The sequence below is a fragment of the Nomascus leucogenys genome, chromosome 2 (assembly GCF_006542625.1).
Source record: "Nomascus leucogenys isolate Asia chromosome 2, Asia_NLE_v1, whole genome shotgun sequence".
Lineage (NCBI taxonomy): Eukaryota > Metazoa > Chordata > Mammalia > Primates > Hylobatidae > Nomascus > Nomascus leucogenys.
The window spans coordinates 110,382,847-110,397,397 of NC_044382.1; the positions used below are offsets into that span (position 1 = coordinate 110,382,847).

The window sequence follows — 14,551 nt, forward strand, 5'->3', positions numbered from 1 at the left end:
ATCACCAAAATAAGACTCAAAGTTCCTATAGATTGTCAAGGCAACAAAAGAGCAGTGGGGAACAGTGGGAAAATAAACAGTATTCATGCAGTCGAATTTAGTATTGTGCCCAATTAAAGAATAATAAATTACTTTAAAATATTATTGAAAAATATCCTGACCATTATCTCAAGCAAATTAACACAGGCACAGAAAGCCAAATACCACATGCTCTCACTTAAAAGTGGGAGCTAATCACTGAGTACTTATGGAATAAAGATGGCAACAATAGACACGGTGGACTACAAGAGGGAGAGGAGAAGAAGTGGGGCAAGGGTTAAAAAACTATTAGCCAGGCACAGTGGCTCACACCTGTAATCCCAGCACTTTGGGAGGCCGAGGCAGGTGGATCACCTGAGGTCAGGAGTTCAAGATCAGCCTGGTCAACATGGTGAAACCCTGTCTCTATTAAAAATACAAAATTTAGCTGGGCGTGATGGCATGCCTATAATCCTAGCTACTCGGGAGGCTGAGGCAGGAGAATCGCTTGAACCCAGGACGCAGAGGTTGCAGTGAGCTGAGATCGTGCCACTACACTCCAGCCTGGGTGACCAAGGGAGACTCTATCTCAAAAAAAAAAAGAAAAGAAAAACTATTGAGTACTATGCTTGGTACCTGGGTAACAGAATCAATTGTACCCCAAACCTCAGCATCATATAATATACCCAGGTAACAAATCTGCACATGTACCCCCTGAATCTAAAAGTTGAAATTATTTATATATATATATATATCCCCTGATCTTACATTTTTTGGATATGCTGTTATATTAAACAGGGACTTTCAAAGAACATATCAGTGAACCTAATTCATTAATTCACGGATGCAAAACCTCTTTTTACCCATCTGTGCTTACCATGGCAAAGGTCAAAGATTCTTCGCACCCCTCTACTAGAAACCCTACATCCTCAGAACCTCTTCTGTCTCTCACTCCCTAAAAAGGTATTTCTTGAGCTTCTTAGTCTGTTCTTTCCATAGACAGGCTTACCTAGCTTTACTTCACTTTGTTTTATTGCACTTTGCAAATCTTGTGTTTTTTACAAATTGAAGGTTAGTGACAACCTAGTGATAGTGATAGTATTCAGTAAGTCTATCAAGTGCCATTTTTCCCAGAGTACACGATCATTTTATGTCTATTTCATGTTTTGGTAACCTTGCAAAATTTCAAACTTTTTCATTATCATTTCTGTTGTGGTGATCAGTGATTTTTGATGTTACTATAATAATTGTTTCAGGACACCATGAACCATGCCCCTTTAAGAAGTAAAATTTAGGCCGGGCGCGGTGGCTCACGCTTGTAATCCCAGCACTTTGGGAGGCCGAGGCGGGCGGATCACGAGGTCAAGAGATCGAGACCACGGTGAAACCCCGTCTCTACTAAAAATACAAAAAATTAGCTGGGCGTGGTGGCGGGCGCCTGTAGTACCAGCTACTCGGAGAGGCTGAGGCAGGAGAATGGCGTGAACCCGGGAGGCGGAGCTTGCGGTGAGCCGAGATTGCGCCACCGCACTCCAGCCTGGGTGCCTGGGCGACAGAGCGAGACTCCGTCTCAAAAAAAAAAAAAAAAAAAAAAAAGAAGTAAAATTTAATCAATGAATGATGTGTGTTCTGACTGCTCATTATTGTCTTATTTTAAGAAGCTGCCACAACTATCGCAACCTTTGGCATCCACCACCCTGGTCAGTCAGCAGCCATCCACATTGAGGCAAGACTCTCTACCAGCAAAAAAATTACAACTTGCTGAAGGCTCAGACGATTGTCAGCATGTTTCAGCAATAAATATTTTTTTAATTAAGGTGTATACATTGTACATTACTTTTCTAGACATAAGGTTATTGCATATGTAACAGACTACAGTATAGGGTAAATATAACCTTTATATGCACTGGAAAGCCAAAATATCCACTGGAGTTGCTTATTGCAATATATGCTTTATTTTGGTGGTCTGGAAGCAAACCCACAATATCCTCAACATGTGCCTGTACCTTTTCTTTTATACGTGTTTCTTAGATGAGACTAGTTTGACTGACCTGTTTGTAATATACACATTTTAATACTCAGGGTATAGAAGCTAAAACCAAGAATTTGGGGCCATGAGAAAAAAATGATCTGAAAATGTCACACCTACTTTGTGACATTAAATTCTGTCCCTATTTCTATCTATATACACACACATACATAAATATGAGTAAAAACATATACCTTTAGTGATATTTATGTGTATTCACTTTCAGTTTTTCTCATCACTAAGAAACGTGTACGTGTATTAAACACTATATCCCAGATCTTAATATATCTTAATGGCCAACCCCTACATGAACCTCAGAATTACCCCATCACACATGCCTTCCTTTCTGATTACACTAAGGACAGCACACCTGGTAGTAACTATTATTTAAGGTAGACAATATTAAATGGATTCACATGTACTTTGTTACTCAAGGTGATAAACTATGTGTTAAACTATCCAGAACTTCCTTTTTTTTCTAAAAGGAACATACAAAAAAAGTTTACTGGGATAAGTTTGGGTGAAGTTTATAGGGGTGAAAGTCAGGTCTACACAACTTAACCTCCACCTACTTTTCAACATTCCAAAATATATTTCTACTATTTCTAGACACATAATCTAAGTTCCATTCAACCTGGTCTCTGAAACTAGCCTTCACATTTTATAGCATTTATAACCTTGGTTTAGCATATTCCCTCTCTCCTTCTCTCTTCTCAAATCTTTATTTCTCAAAACTCTTTGTATCCTTGAAGGATTTTTAAACCCCATTTCACTATTATGCTATGAAGTTCTTCCGGATTCTAATGAAATAAAATTGAAAAGCTCACCTTCTTTTCAATTCCATAGCAATTTGTTTATCTCCCATTACCTAATTGACTTTTGTTCACTGTTTTCTTTTACAATCTCTCCTTTAGAACAGGTATTTTGCCATGAAGGTCTGCCAAAGGAAGCATTCAACAAATGTTGAATAAATGTAATGGAGCTTGGCTGGGCGCGGTGGCTCACACCTGTAATCCCAGCACTTTGGGTGGCTGAGCCAGGTGGATCACTTGAGGTCAGAAGTTTGAGACCAACCTGGCCAACAGGGCGAAACCCCATGTCTACTAAAAATACAAAAATTAGCTGGTCTTGGTGGCATGTGCCTGTAGTCCCAGCTACTTCAGAGGCTGAGACAAGAATCATTTGAATTCAGGAGGTGGATGTTGCAGTGAGCCAAGATTGTGCCACTGCACTCCAGCCTGGGTGACAGAGCAAGACTCTCTGTCTTAAAAAAAAAAAAAAAAAAAAAAAAGAAAAAAGAAAAAATGTAATGGAGCTTAACTAAACACTGCTTTAGAACGCTCAGCATTAATGTAGAAGAATCACAGATGCCGGGCGCAGTGGCTCATGCCTGTAATCCCAGCACTTTGGGAGGCCGAGGCGGGTGGATCACGAGGTCAGGAGATCGAGACCATCCTGGCTAACACGGTGAAACCCCGTCTCTACTAAAAACACAAAAAAATTAGCCAGGCATGGTAGTGGGCGCCTGTAGTCCCAGCTACTCGGGAGGCTGAGGCAGGAAAATGGTGTGAACCCGGGAGGCGGAGTTTGCAGTGAGCTGAGACCACGCCATTGCACTCCAGCCTGGGCGAGAGTGAGACTCCGTCTCAAAAAAAAAAAAAAAAGAATCACAGATATATTAGCAGCAACTACAAATCATGATAATTGTCATTGGCAAACTTTTCTGAACAAAGTAGATTATATTTATATCACTTATATGTCATATTATACAAAATTATGGAGTCCTTGACCTAACGTACCACCTTCCTTGACAGCCTTAAACACATGTAATGAAACAATTAAAGCAGCACTGTGAGGTATAAAATGCACTGCTGTGCAACACCCTCCTGCCTGACCACCTACTTATGGCTTAAAATTTCAAAGCAAAACAAAAAAGGAAAACAAAGAAATGTAAATGGTCAAATCAGTTATAGCTAGAAACATGTCTACAGGTGAGAACAATTTATTTATTTATCTACAATAAACATCAACCTCTAAGTAGATACAATAATGATAAGCATTAGCTAGGACTAGCTTTATTCTAATTTCTCTTCTTGTCTGTTTGCAACCAACCTAATAAGATAATTTTTATCATAGGGAGTTATTTCCATTTTTAAAAATTTAGATCAATAAAAACATATAATATGAAATTCTCCCTAGGATGTGAATAGCTTAGAGGCAAAAATCCTACTGTATTAATCTTTGTATCCCTGAGGAAGCATAGTGCCCAGCATATGAAAGTTGCTCCTTAAATGTTCTTTCTATAAATATCCCCAACTTTTAAGAAGACATCAATTATCTAAAAACAAAACCAAATGTTCTTAAGTAGGAAAAAAGGCCTTCCAAATTTTTAAAAAGCCAATTTCTCACCATTTTATATAAGAAAACATATGCTTGGAAATGCTTAGTCTATTATTCTGGTATTAATGTCAAAAAGCACTGAAATGTATTTACCCATTATATGATTCAGATACACCAGCAAACGGCTCATTTTCACATTTGGCATAAATAAATACAAAACTCAGCGTAAGCGCAACTCCAGATGTGAACAATGCAAACTTCATTGTGTTTTTACATGTCATTTTGAATTTTGAAACAAGGAAGCCACCTAAAATTTGACCGAGAGCAGCTCCAGGAATTAAAACAGCCCCTAATAAGAAAAAAGAATGTAGATTGTGAGAAACCATACACATATACTCACTCATACTGACAACTGGAAAACATCAAAAACAGGTGTCAATATGGTTTTAACTTATATTTATTCACCTGATATAGAAATACATGTACAAATGACTTAAAGGTCCATCAAGTAGGGAATTAGTCAAATTAATGTATTGAACATTAAGATTAATACATATTCTCTTTAGGCATTTTAGCCTTTGTCTTTCTCTACTTCATACAATAGATTGCCTAATGTCAGAAAATCAGAAATTTTTACGAAAATTAAGTTTAAATGTCTTTCTTTTTTTTTTTTTTTAAAGACAAGATCTCATTCTGTCACCCAGGCTGGAGTACAATGGCACAGTCTCGGCTCGCTGCAGCCCCTACCTCCCAGGTTCAAGTGATTCTCCCACCTCAGCCTCTGAAGGAGCTGGGACTACAGGTGCGTGCCACTATGCTCGGCTAATTTTTATGCTTTTTGGTAGAGACAGGGTTTCACCACGTTGACCGGGCTGGTTTTAGTTTAAATTTCAAGGAGGGCTACCTCAAATTATACACTATCCTCATAAAAATGTAATATAGTAAAGTAAAATTTTTAGATTAAGTTAAGATAAAGAAAATGTTTTACCTCCAAGAGTAGCTGCGAAGCTGGATGTCAATCCGAATTGATTTTCTATAAATTTAGGTAAAAATGTAGCAAATCCAGTAGTAATTAAGGCTTCTGAAGAAGTTGATAGAACTAAACACATAAAGACAGCATTCTTCATCAAATTCTAAACAAAAAAATACATTTCCTCAAATGAATAGCTATGATTGTACTGCAAAGTACAGAATTAGAAGGTTAGCATGATGAATTAACAAAATTTTACAATCATCTGTAAAATTTCAGCATTTCCTCCAAAATAAAAATATAACTATGGATAATTAATAGAATTACCCATACACGATGAGAAAATTTATATGTGGAATACATAGAAAATTGATAGATAATTCCTCAACATGGTGGTTGTGCTTTTATTGCATTCCAAGGGCTACAGAAAGAAGGTAAAAGCCTTCTTGGAAAAGTTCCCTTCCCCAGTGTTACTGTAAATCTCCACACTATAAATCTACCACCTACTTGGTATTTTATTGTGTTCTGAATTCCTATGTACAGTAAAGAAAGAGTTTGAGACTATGAGCACAGATGAGAATGGTCTCTAAGTATCAAATTCATAGTATTGTTCCATGATTAGACTCAGCAATTAAGAACTTTAGAAACACAGTTAAGCAACTTTAAATAGGTGTCTATATGGCTAGACCTCTCAGAATCTTACTTAGTGACAGAGGGGAGTATGGAGGTTAATTGTGTTAATACATTTAAGGACAAAGTGAAAACCAAATTATAGTTCTCAAATATTAAATGCCAAAAAATTTTTCATAAAACCAAGCAAAACACACACACACACACACACACACACGGAGTCACAAAGGAGCAAGATGGGAGCTTTAGAAGTCAGAGCCACATAGACTGACAAAAGGAGGAAAAAGTACCTAAAAACATGCAATAATTTAAAATAATTAATAATAATAAAAATAGCAATATTTTAAAAAATTGTCTTCAGATTGAAAATAATCAAATCTTGAGAAGAATTAATGAAAAAAGACACACACTTCAGCATAACTAAGTAAATTTCCTGTAATCAAAGATAAATGAAAAAACTTACCAACATACAGATGAAAAGAATAAGTTAGAATCACACTAGCATAAAACTTCTCAAATACAACACAATTAAGTAGCAAAGAGCAAACAATATCCACAGACTACTGGGATTAAAGAGGAATGATCCAAAAGTATTCACCTAGTAAAATATATTATTCAGACATTCAAGGATGTCTAGGTGGTATCCTATCTAAGGAAAACCAACAAGAAAATGGTGAATTCACAGAGATTGAAATCAGAATAGAGAGATCTCTAAGTAGGAGGACACAAGGATAAAAAAACGTAATGGTCAGTAATGACTCTATATGGTAATGTAAATTAAAATTTATAAGATAAACTAAACAGGAATAATGAAACAGAACGGAACTACTGTAAGAGAAAATAATAGTAGTTGCAATTAAAGCATGAACAATATCAGCAAAACACAAGAATGTGCATGTATGGTGTGGAGACTTGAAAGATGGGCTGAGTGGAGAAGTAAAAACATTTTAAGGCTTTTATTTGACAAGAAACCAAAAACAATGAAAAGCAAACAATTTCACGTCTTGAAAAGGTAAAATTATAAAGTCCTTTATGAATAAAACTTTTTTTTTTTTTTTTTTTGAGACGGAGTCTCGCTCTGTCACCCAGGCTGGAGTGCAGTGGCGCGATCTCGGCTCACTGCAAGCTCCACCTCCCGGGTTCACGCCATTCTCCTGCCTCAGCCTCTCCGAGTAGCTGAGACTACAGGCGCCCGCCACCACGCCCAGCTAATTTTTTGTATTTTTAGTAGAGACGGGGTTTCACCGTGGTCTCGATCTCCTGACCTTGTGATCCGCCCGCCTCGGCCTCCCAAAGTGCTGGGATTACAAGCGTGAGCCACTGCACCTGGCCTATGAATAAAACTTTTATAACACTAAATAGAAAGAATACTTTTCTGCTGAGTACAACTTAATGGACCATAACACTTTTGTTCTTTAGCCTCAAATTCATAACAAGTTACCACTAACCACCTCTTTCACAAAAGAAAAATATTGGTTCAGAATTCTCAAATATATTTACAATTCAGTGATAATTGACTAATCAGTTTCATAAGAAAAATGTCATGGAATAATGGGATACTAGTGTTAACAAGGAACCACTGAATATGATATTGCCAATAAGACAACTCATGCTCTTTCAACCATTCTACCCTGGAATAGTTTTCATTTACTCAAAAGACAATAAAACTGAATCCAAAGAGTTGTTTATAAGAGCTCGAATTGTAGTAAACAAGCAAACAAAATTGTACTATGAAAAGATGGCATGTGTGTGTGCACGTGTGGGTATGTGTTGGTGTGTGTGGGTTTATGCGGATGTTTATATGTATGTATACATGTGTGGTTGTATGTGTATATATATGTGTGTATATATAATATAAAAACACATCTACACATATGTACGTGAGAGTTGTATGTGTGTATACGTGTGTGTGTCTGAGACTGAGAGAGAGAGACGGAGAAGAATTTTATTTTACCTTTAGAGCAGCTGGAAAATCTTTAATACTTTTTCCAAATTTCGCATCTGCATTAGTATTACTCTGATGAGCCTGGGAAGTTTTTCCAGCTTGAATTTCTGCTGTACCTAAAAAAAAATATATATATAGTAAGTAAATGTGCTCTATCATTTTATTCTTCATGTAAAAAAAGTGCTTACTTTTTAACTGACACATACTTCCACTAGTATATAAATTCTATAAGAGGCTAGTTCTTCTGTTAATAAAATTGTCCAAATATCTAAATATCTATGCCTGTAATCAGGATGCCCCAAGAACTAGTATTCATTACTACTAGCTTAGGAAGTTCCAACCAGTCTAAACATTAAAATGAGACAATTTTGCTCCAATCACAAAGCTATGCTTTTCATTTAAAATCTCTTAACATTTTTTCTTCCTTTCAAATGGTTCTCTTTTTTATCTTTTGTATTAAAGTATTTTTGTGGCTTTTTTCCTCTGCTCTATTAATCCTAACATGCTTGACAAATGAAATATATTTGTCATCTTATTACCATGTGCCTTTGATTTTTAATAATGGTACTGCCAATAAATTTGAGAAAACAGTTAACATATGGAACTATAAATCAATGGCTCAGGGTAGAAAGAAATTAATGAGTCTACCTACTCACAGTCTGTCAGATTTTCTCTTACCCATTTCCAAAAGTTAATAATCTATCCTGCTGCAAATAACAATGTAAACAACTAAATACCTTCAACCTAAAGAAAAATACTTCTACAGGTATGTATTTTAACTACATGATTATACAGAAGCAAGAGCTCATAGAGAAAAATGAATATTCTTTCTTATTAACCTTTTCTTTTTATATAGAATGTTTAGTTTTCAAGCCGAGTGTGGTGGCTTATGCCTGTAATCACAGCACTTTGAGAGGCTGAGGCAGACAGATCACCTGAGGTCAGGAGTTCAAGACCAGCCTGGCCAACATGGCAAAACCCCATCTCTAACAAAAATACAAAAATTAGCCAAGTGTGGTGGTGCATGCCTGTAGTCCCAGCTACTCGGGAGGCTAAGTCAGGAGAATTGCTTGAACTCGGGAGGCAGAGGTTGCAGTGAGCGGAGATCGTGCCACTGCACTCCAGTCTGGGCAACAGAGAGAGACTCTGTCTCAAAAAACATAAAAGAAAGAAAGAAAATAATGTTTAATATTCACATACAGTAAAAAAAAAAAAAGTACCCTACAGAATGACTTCAGTGATAATTGAAAATAAAAAAGTACTTGCACTTTTAACTACAAATAATTCACATGAATGATTTAAGACAGATTGAAATTAATGACTAACTAAATATAAACTAACAGTTTAAAAGATGTTATACCTTGCATACACATAAAGCAGAATTCCAGATAAAACATAAGAAACAAATTTATTAAGTACTAAAGAGGTAAATATTCATAGTTTTATTATTAATTGGAAATTGAAAAAAATATCAATATTAAGATTGTTACCCAATATTTTCTAGAATGAAGAAAATACAAAAGTTTACATAGGCAGACAGTTGAGATTCTATAAAAGAAACAGGGTGAATCTATAGTTCTTATTAATCATACAGAAAATAACAACTGGCCTACAATTAAAATAAACTTCTCTGGTTTTAAAGAAAGCATGTTTACCTGGTAAATGTTTTGGAAAGCAAGAAAAAGGTATTATTAAAGACCAAGCAAAGATCCATGATAGAAGAAACCCAATCCACCAAGCTCCCAACCATCGCGGATCATCCTCAGTGACATTAGTGCTATATGACAGAAAAACAAGAGGTAAAAGTCAACTCTACCTTATTAATTAAAACTCAGTTAAGATAATTATATACTTTATACTTCAAGTGCATATAGTAGAATATGATTATAATATCCAACAGTTTAATGGTGCCATAGCAAAGAATCAGAAAACAGGTAGCAGACATAATTGAGAGTTGTAAGAATAATGGTTTACAAAATGTTTAAAAATGGCAAATATGACACAAAAGTTTAAAATATCTAATACTAAATATGACAAATATTTGAAAACATACATAGAATTTCTCAACATTCTTTTAACTTTGGCTAAATTTTCTTCTCTACTGTATTAAATTAAATATATATCACAGCAAATCACTGATCTATGTTAAAAGTCCAGAGTGTGCCTCAATTAGAGCATTTCTTTAATGTAAAATTATTCTTAAAGCGACTATTTATTTGTCTATTTTTCTTTGAAACAGGGTCTCGGTCTGTCACCCAGGCTGGAGTGCAATTGCATGATCATAGTTCACTGCAGCCTTGAACTCCTGGGTTCAAGTGATTCTCCCATCTTAGCCTCCCAAGTAGCTGGCACTTCAGGCACAAGCCACTCCTGGCCTCAAGTGATCCTTACACTTTGACCTCCCAAAGTGCTAGGATTACAGGTATGAGCCACCGTGCCCAGCCAGGGGTCTCATATTTTAATACACTTTGGCCCTTTCCGAAAATATACTATGCCTACAACTCATGTAATTTTCCACTGAAATTAAAATGTCCTTTCTTAAATCTCTGGGTCACTAATTGAAGAGTTCTTCTGCATGCCTTTGTATAGGTTGTGAAAGATTAACCTAGGACTAACACTTTAGAGAACAAATCACATACCTATGACCACATTTTTGTACTCACTGCTCATGGTCATGTAGAGGATTGTGCAGTTATTATTCCCAGTGGCAAAATGAAAAAAAATATGACCTCAGCAAAGGCACAAATTTCTCTAATCAGGAAATGGAGAAGGTAACTAACTCAGTGTTGAATTTTGGAGTCAAAGAGATCTACTTTAATTCATGTCTTAGCCACTTACCAACCTGTCATATCAACTACTTTGTAGTATACTTGAGAGGATTAAATAAGACAGCACGTAAAATAAGTTAACACTCAAAACATATGATGTCTGGTATATAGTATAGGACAAATAAATATTATCTATTACTATCTTTCATTGTCATCATTGTTAAAGTGGTGTAATTGTGATCTCTGACATTATCAGAGTTACTATGGAACATTTTCTGAGAATCATAGACTCTTGAGACTCTTCAGACTATCTAGTCCCAACTAAATCTATGGAAAATACTGCTAATTTTTATTGAATTCTTATTTTTAAACAATGCATGGGGTCCTACATATTTATTTTTTTAAATTTCACCAGATGACTTTATTAAATATCGTTATTTATGAAAATATGTTATTACAATAAAAGATGGTATAGCACTGACCCAAAAGGTAATGCAGCCAAATAAGATATTATATAGGAATTCTTTGTATTCAATTTTGTTTCCTGAATAATTCCTCATGCTATATTGAGGGAAGTACTGTGAAAATGTTCTGTCTATGATGCTGGCATAATTAAAATAAAATGACTTTAAATAAAAGAAAAATAGATACTGCCTTGCCTTTCTCCCATAGCAACATCAATGTATATGGTCAGCAGTTGTCCTCCCAATACATAGCCAATAGCAGGGCCTAAGATTGACATAGCATAACCAGTTCCTAGAAGAAGAACAGAGACATTGAATACAGTCATATGTACAACTTCACTTTGCATATCTAACAGTGAAAACAAATGTTTTACTATAGAAAAATCTAAACAATTAAACATATCAAAATCACACATATTTTCACTAAAACAATACCATTTGAATTGATAGTCAAGTCAAAAAGCCTAAAACATACAACTCAACGTAAAAGCTATTTGTAGTAATAATTAGAACAAAACCAAAAATTATAAATCCATGGGAAGTGTTGTTAACTGGCAGTAGAGGTAGTATATCTACTACTTATCCTTTACTGATAGTGATCATAGTTACTCTTTACAATATCATGGAAGAAAACAATGCAAGCAATGTGAAACAAGAAGCCTTTTCTACTCTGCACAACTCATACAGAATTTTGTATTTTGCACTACAGCAGCTGACTTCAAATCTGGATCTGCTGATAAGTCTATTTCTTAAAAGTAAGCCATTCGATTTCTTGCTCTTAGGATAGGGACTCTCCCTATTTTTACTTGCAGTAGAATTAAATTGAGCTTATTTCTATCTGTGAGATATTTAAAATGTTGCCATATATAACTCTGAATCTTCATAAAACAAAAGTTATTTGACCACTCATGTCTTTTTATTGTTGTTGTTGCTGTTTATTTAAGCTCCCAAGTATTCTGGGGAGTCAGTTGAATATAGTTTCACTTTTTTTCCCTTTTTTTAGTTGACATGTAACCATCGTACATGTTTAGAGGGTACATGGTTATGTGTCAATACATCTATACAATGTGTAACGATCGAATCATAGTAATTAGCACACCCATCACCTCATACATTTATGACTTGTTTATGTGGGGAACATTCAACATTCCCTCTTCTAGCTTTTTGAACATATACAATGAGTAGTGGTTAACTATATTCAATCTACAGTGCTATATAGAACACCAGAATTTTATTTCTCCTAACTGTAGTTTTCTATCCATTAACAAATCTCTCCATATCCCATATCTTCCCCAGCCTTTAATAACCATAATTCTATTATTGAATTCCATGAGCTGATATTTTTTCTTTTTACCTCCCACATATCAGTAAGAACATGCAGTATTTATCTGTTGTGCCTGACTTGTTTCATTTAACAGGATGTCCTCTAGGCTCACCCATGTTACTATGAATGACAGGATTCTTTTTTTTAATGGCTGAATAGTATCCTGTTGTATATACATTTCGCATTTTCTTTATTCATCTGTTGACGAATATTTAGCTTGATTCCATCTCTTAGCTATTGTGGGAAATGCTACAATAACATGGGGACACATGGTGGTCATCTGTATATCTTATTTTGAAAAATGGCTATATCGATTCTTTGCTTATTTTATAATTAGATTATTTGGACTTTTTGCTGTTGAGTTGTTAAAGTTCTTTATATATTCTGGAAATTAGTCCTTTGTTGGATGAACAGTCTGCAAATAATTCCTCCTGTTTTACAGGTTGTCTCTACAACCTGATGATTGTTTCATGTGCTGTGCAGCAACGTTTTAGCTTGATATAGTCCCATTTGTCTAATTTTGTTTTTGTTGCCTATGCTTTTGCAGTCTTAGCCATATAATCTTTGCCTGGACCAATGTACTAAAGTGTTTCCTCTATGCTTTCCTCTGGTAATTTTATAGTTTTGAGTCTTACATTTAAGTCTCTAATCCATTTTGAGTTGATTTTTGAATATGGTGTGAGTTAGGGGTCTAGTTGTATTCTTCTGCATATCAACATCCAGTTATTACAGCATCATTTATTAAAGAGTCCCCAGTGTATATCCTTGGTATCTTTAGCAAAAATCAGTTGGCCATAAATACATAGATTTATTTCTGAGTTCTCTATTCCGTTCCATTGGTCAATGTGTCTGCTTTGATACCAACACCATCCTTTTTTGATTACTAAACCTTTGTTGTATAGTTTGAAATCAGATAGTGTGATGCTTTTGGCTTTGTTCTTTGTGCTCAGGATTGTTTTGGCTATTTGGCATCTTCTCTAGTTCCATATGAATTTTAGGACTGTTTTTCCATGTCTGTGAAAAGTGACATTGGAATTTTGATAGGGATTGCATTGAATCTGTAAATTGCTTTGGGTAGTATAGACAGTCATTTTAACAATATTCACTCTTTGAATCCATGAGCATGGGATGCCTTTCCATTTTTTTTCTGTCTTCAGTTTCTGTCATCAGTGTTTTGTAGTTTTCCTTTAAAGATTCTCGCCTCCTGGGTTAAATTTATTCCTATGTATTTCTTTGTAACCATTATAAATGATATTACTTTCTTGATATGTTTTTCAGCTAGTTCATCATTGGTGTAAAGAAATACTACTGATTTAATGTGACTTTGTACCCTGAAACTTCACTGAATTTATTTAATAGTTCTAAGAGTTTTTTGGTGGAGTCTTTAGATGTTTTTATGTAAGACTATGTCATCTGTGGAGAGAGACAATTTGGCTTCCTCTTCTCCAATTTGGATGTCCCTTATTTCTTTCTCTCGCCTAAGTGCTCTGAATAGGACTTCCAGTACCATGTTGAATAAGAGTGATCACAGTGGGCCTTCAGCCAGGCCTGGTGTCTCATGCCTGTAATCCTAGCACTTTGGGAGGCCGAGGCGGGTGGATTACCTGAGGTCAGGAGTTCAAGACCAGTATGGCCAACATGGTGAAACCCCATCTCTACTAAAAATACAAAAATTAGCCAGGCGTGGTGGCAGGTGCCTGTAATCCCAGCTACTTGGGAGGCTGAGGCAGGAGAATCACTTAAACCTGTGAGGCAGAGGTTGCAATGAGCAGAGATCACACGGCTGCACTCCAGCCTGGGAGACAAGAGCGAGACTCCATCTCAAAAAAAAAAAAAGAAGAAAAAAAAAAACAGAAAGTGGGCTCTCTTGTGCTTCAGTTCTTAGAGCAAAGGCTTTCAGCTTTTTCTCAGTATAATGTTAGCTGTGGGTTTGCCATATACGGCCTTTACTGTGTTGATGTACGTTCCTTTTATACCTAATTTCTTAGAAGTTTTTATCATGAAGGGATATTGAGTTTTTTCAAATACATTTCTACATCTACTGAGATGATCATGTGATATTT

At 35.6% G+C, this 14,551-nt stretch overlaps 1 protein-coding gene across 1 annotated transcript in view; it reads right to left on the reverse strand.

Moving 5' to 3' along the window:
• SLCO4C1 (solute carrier organic anion transporter family member 4C1) overlaps positions 1 to 14,551 on the reverse strand; it is a 64,854-nt gene that overhangs the window by 19,831 nt on the left and 30,472 nt on the right. Inside the window, exons 4-8 of the mRNA XM_003259799.4 lie at positions 11,360 to 11,456; positions 9,588 to 9,709; positions 7,942 to 8,048; positions 5,376 to 5,520; positions 4,541 to 4,736 (exon numbers count right to left, since the gene is read on the reverse strand). Of these exons, the coding sequence (XP_003259847.1) occupies positions 4,541 to 4,736; positions 5,376 to 5,520; positions 7,942 to 8,048; positions 9,588 to 9,709; positions 11,360 to 11,456 (667 nt within the window). The remainder of the gene's footprint in view (positions 1 to 4,540; positions 4,737 to 5,375; positions 5,521 to 7,941; positions 8,049 to 9,587; positions 9,710 to 11,359; positions 11,457 to 14,551) is intronic.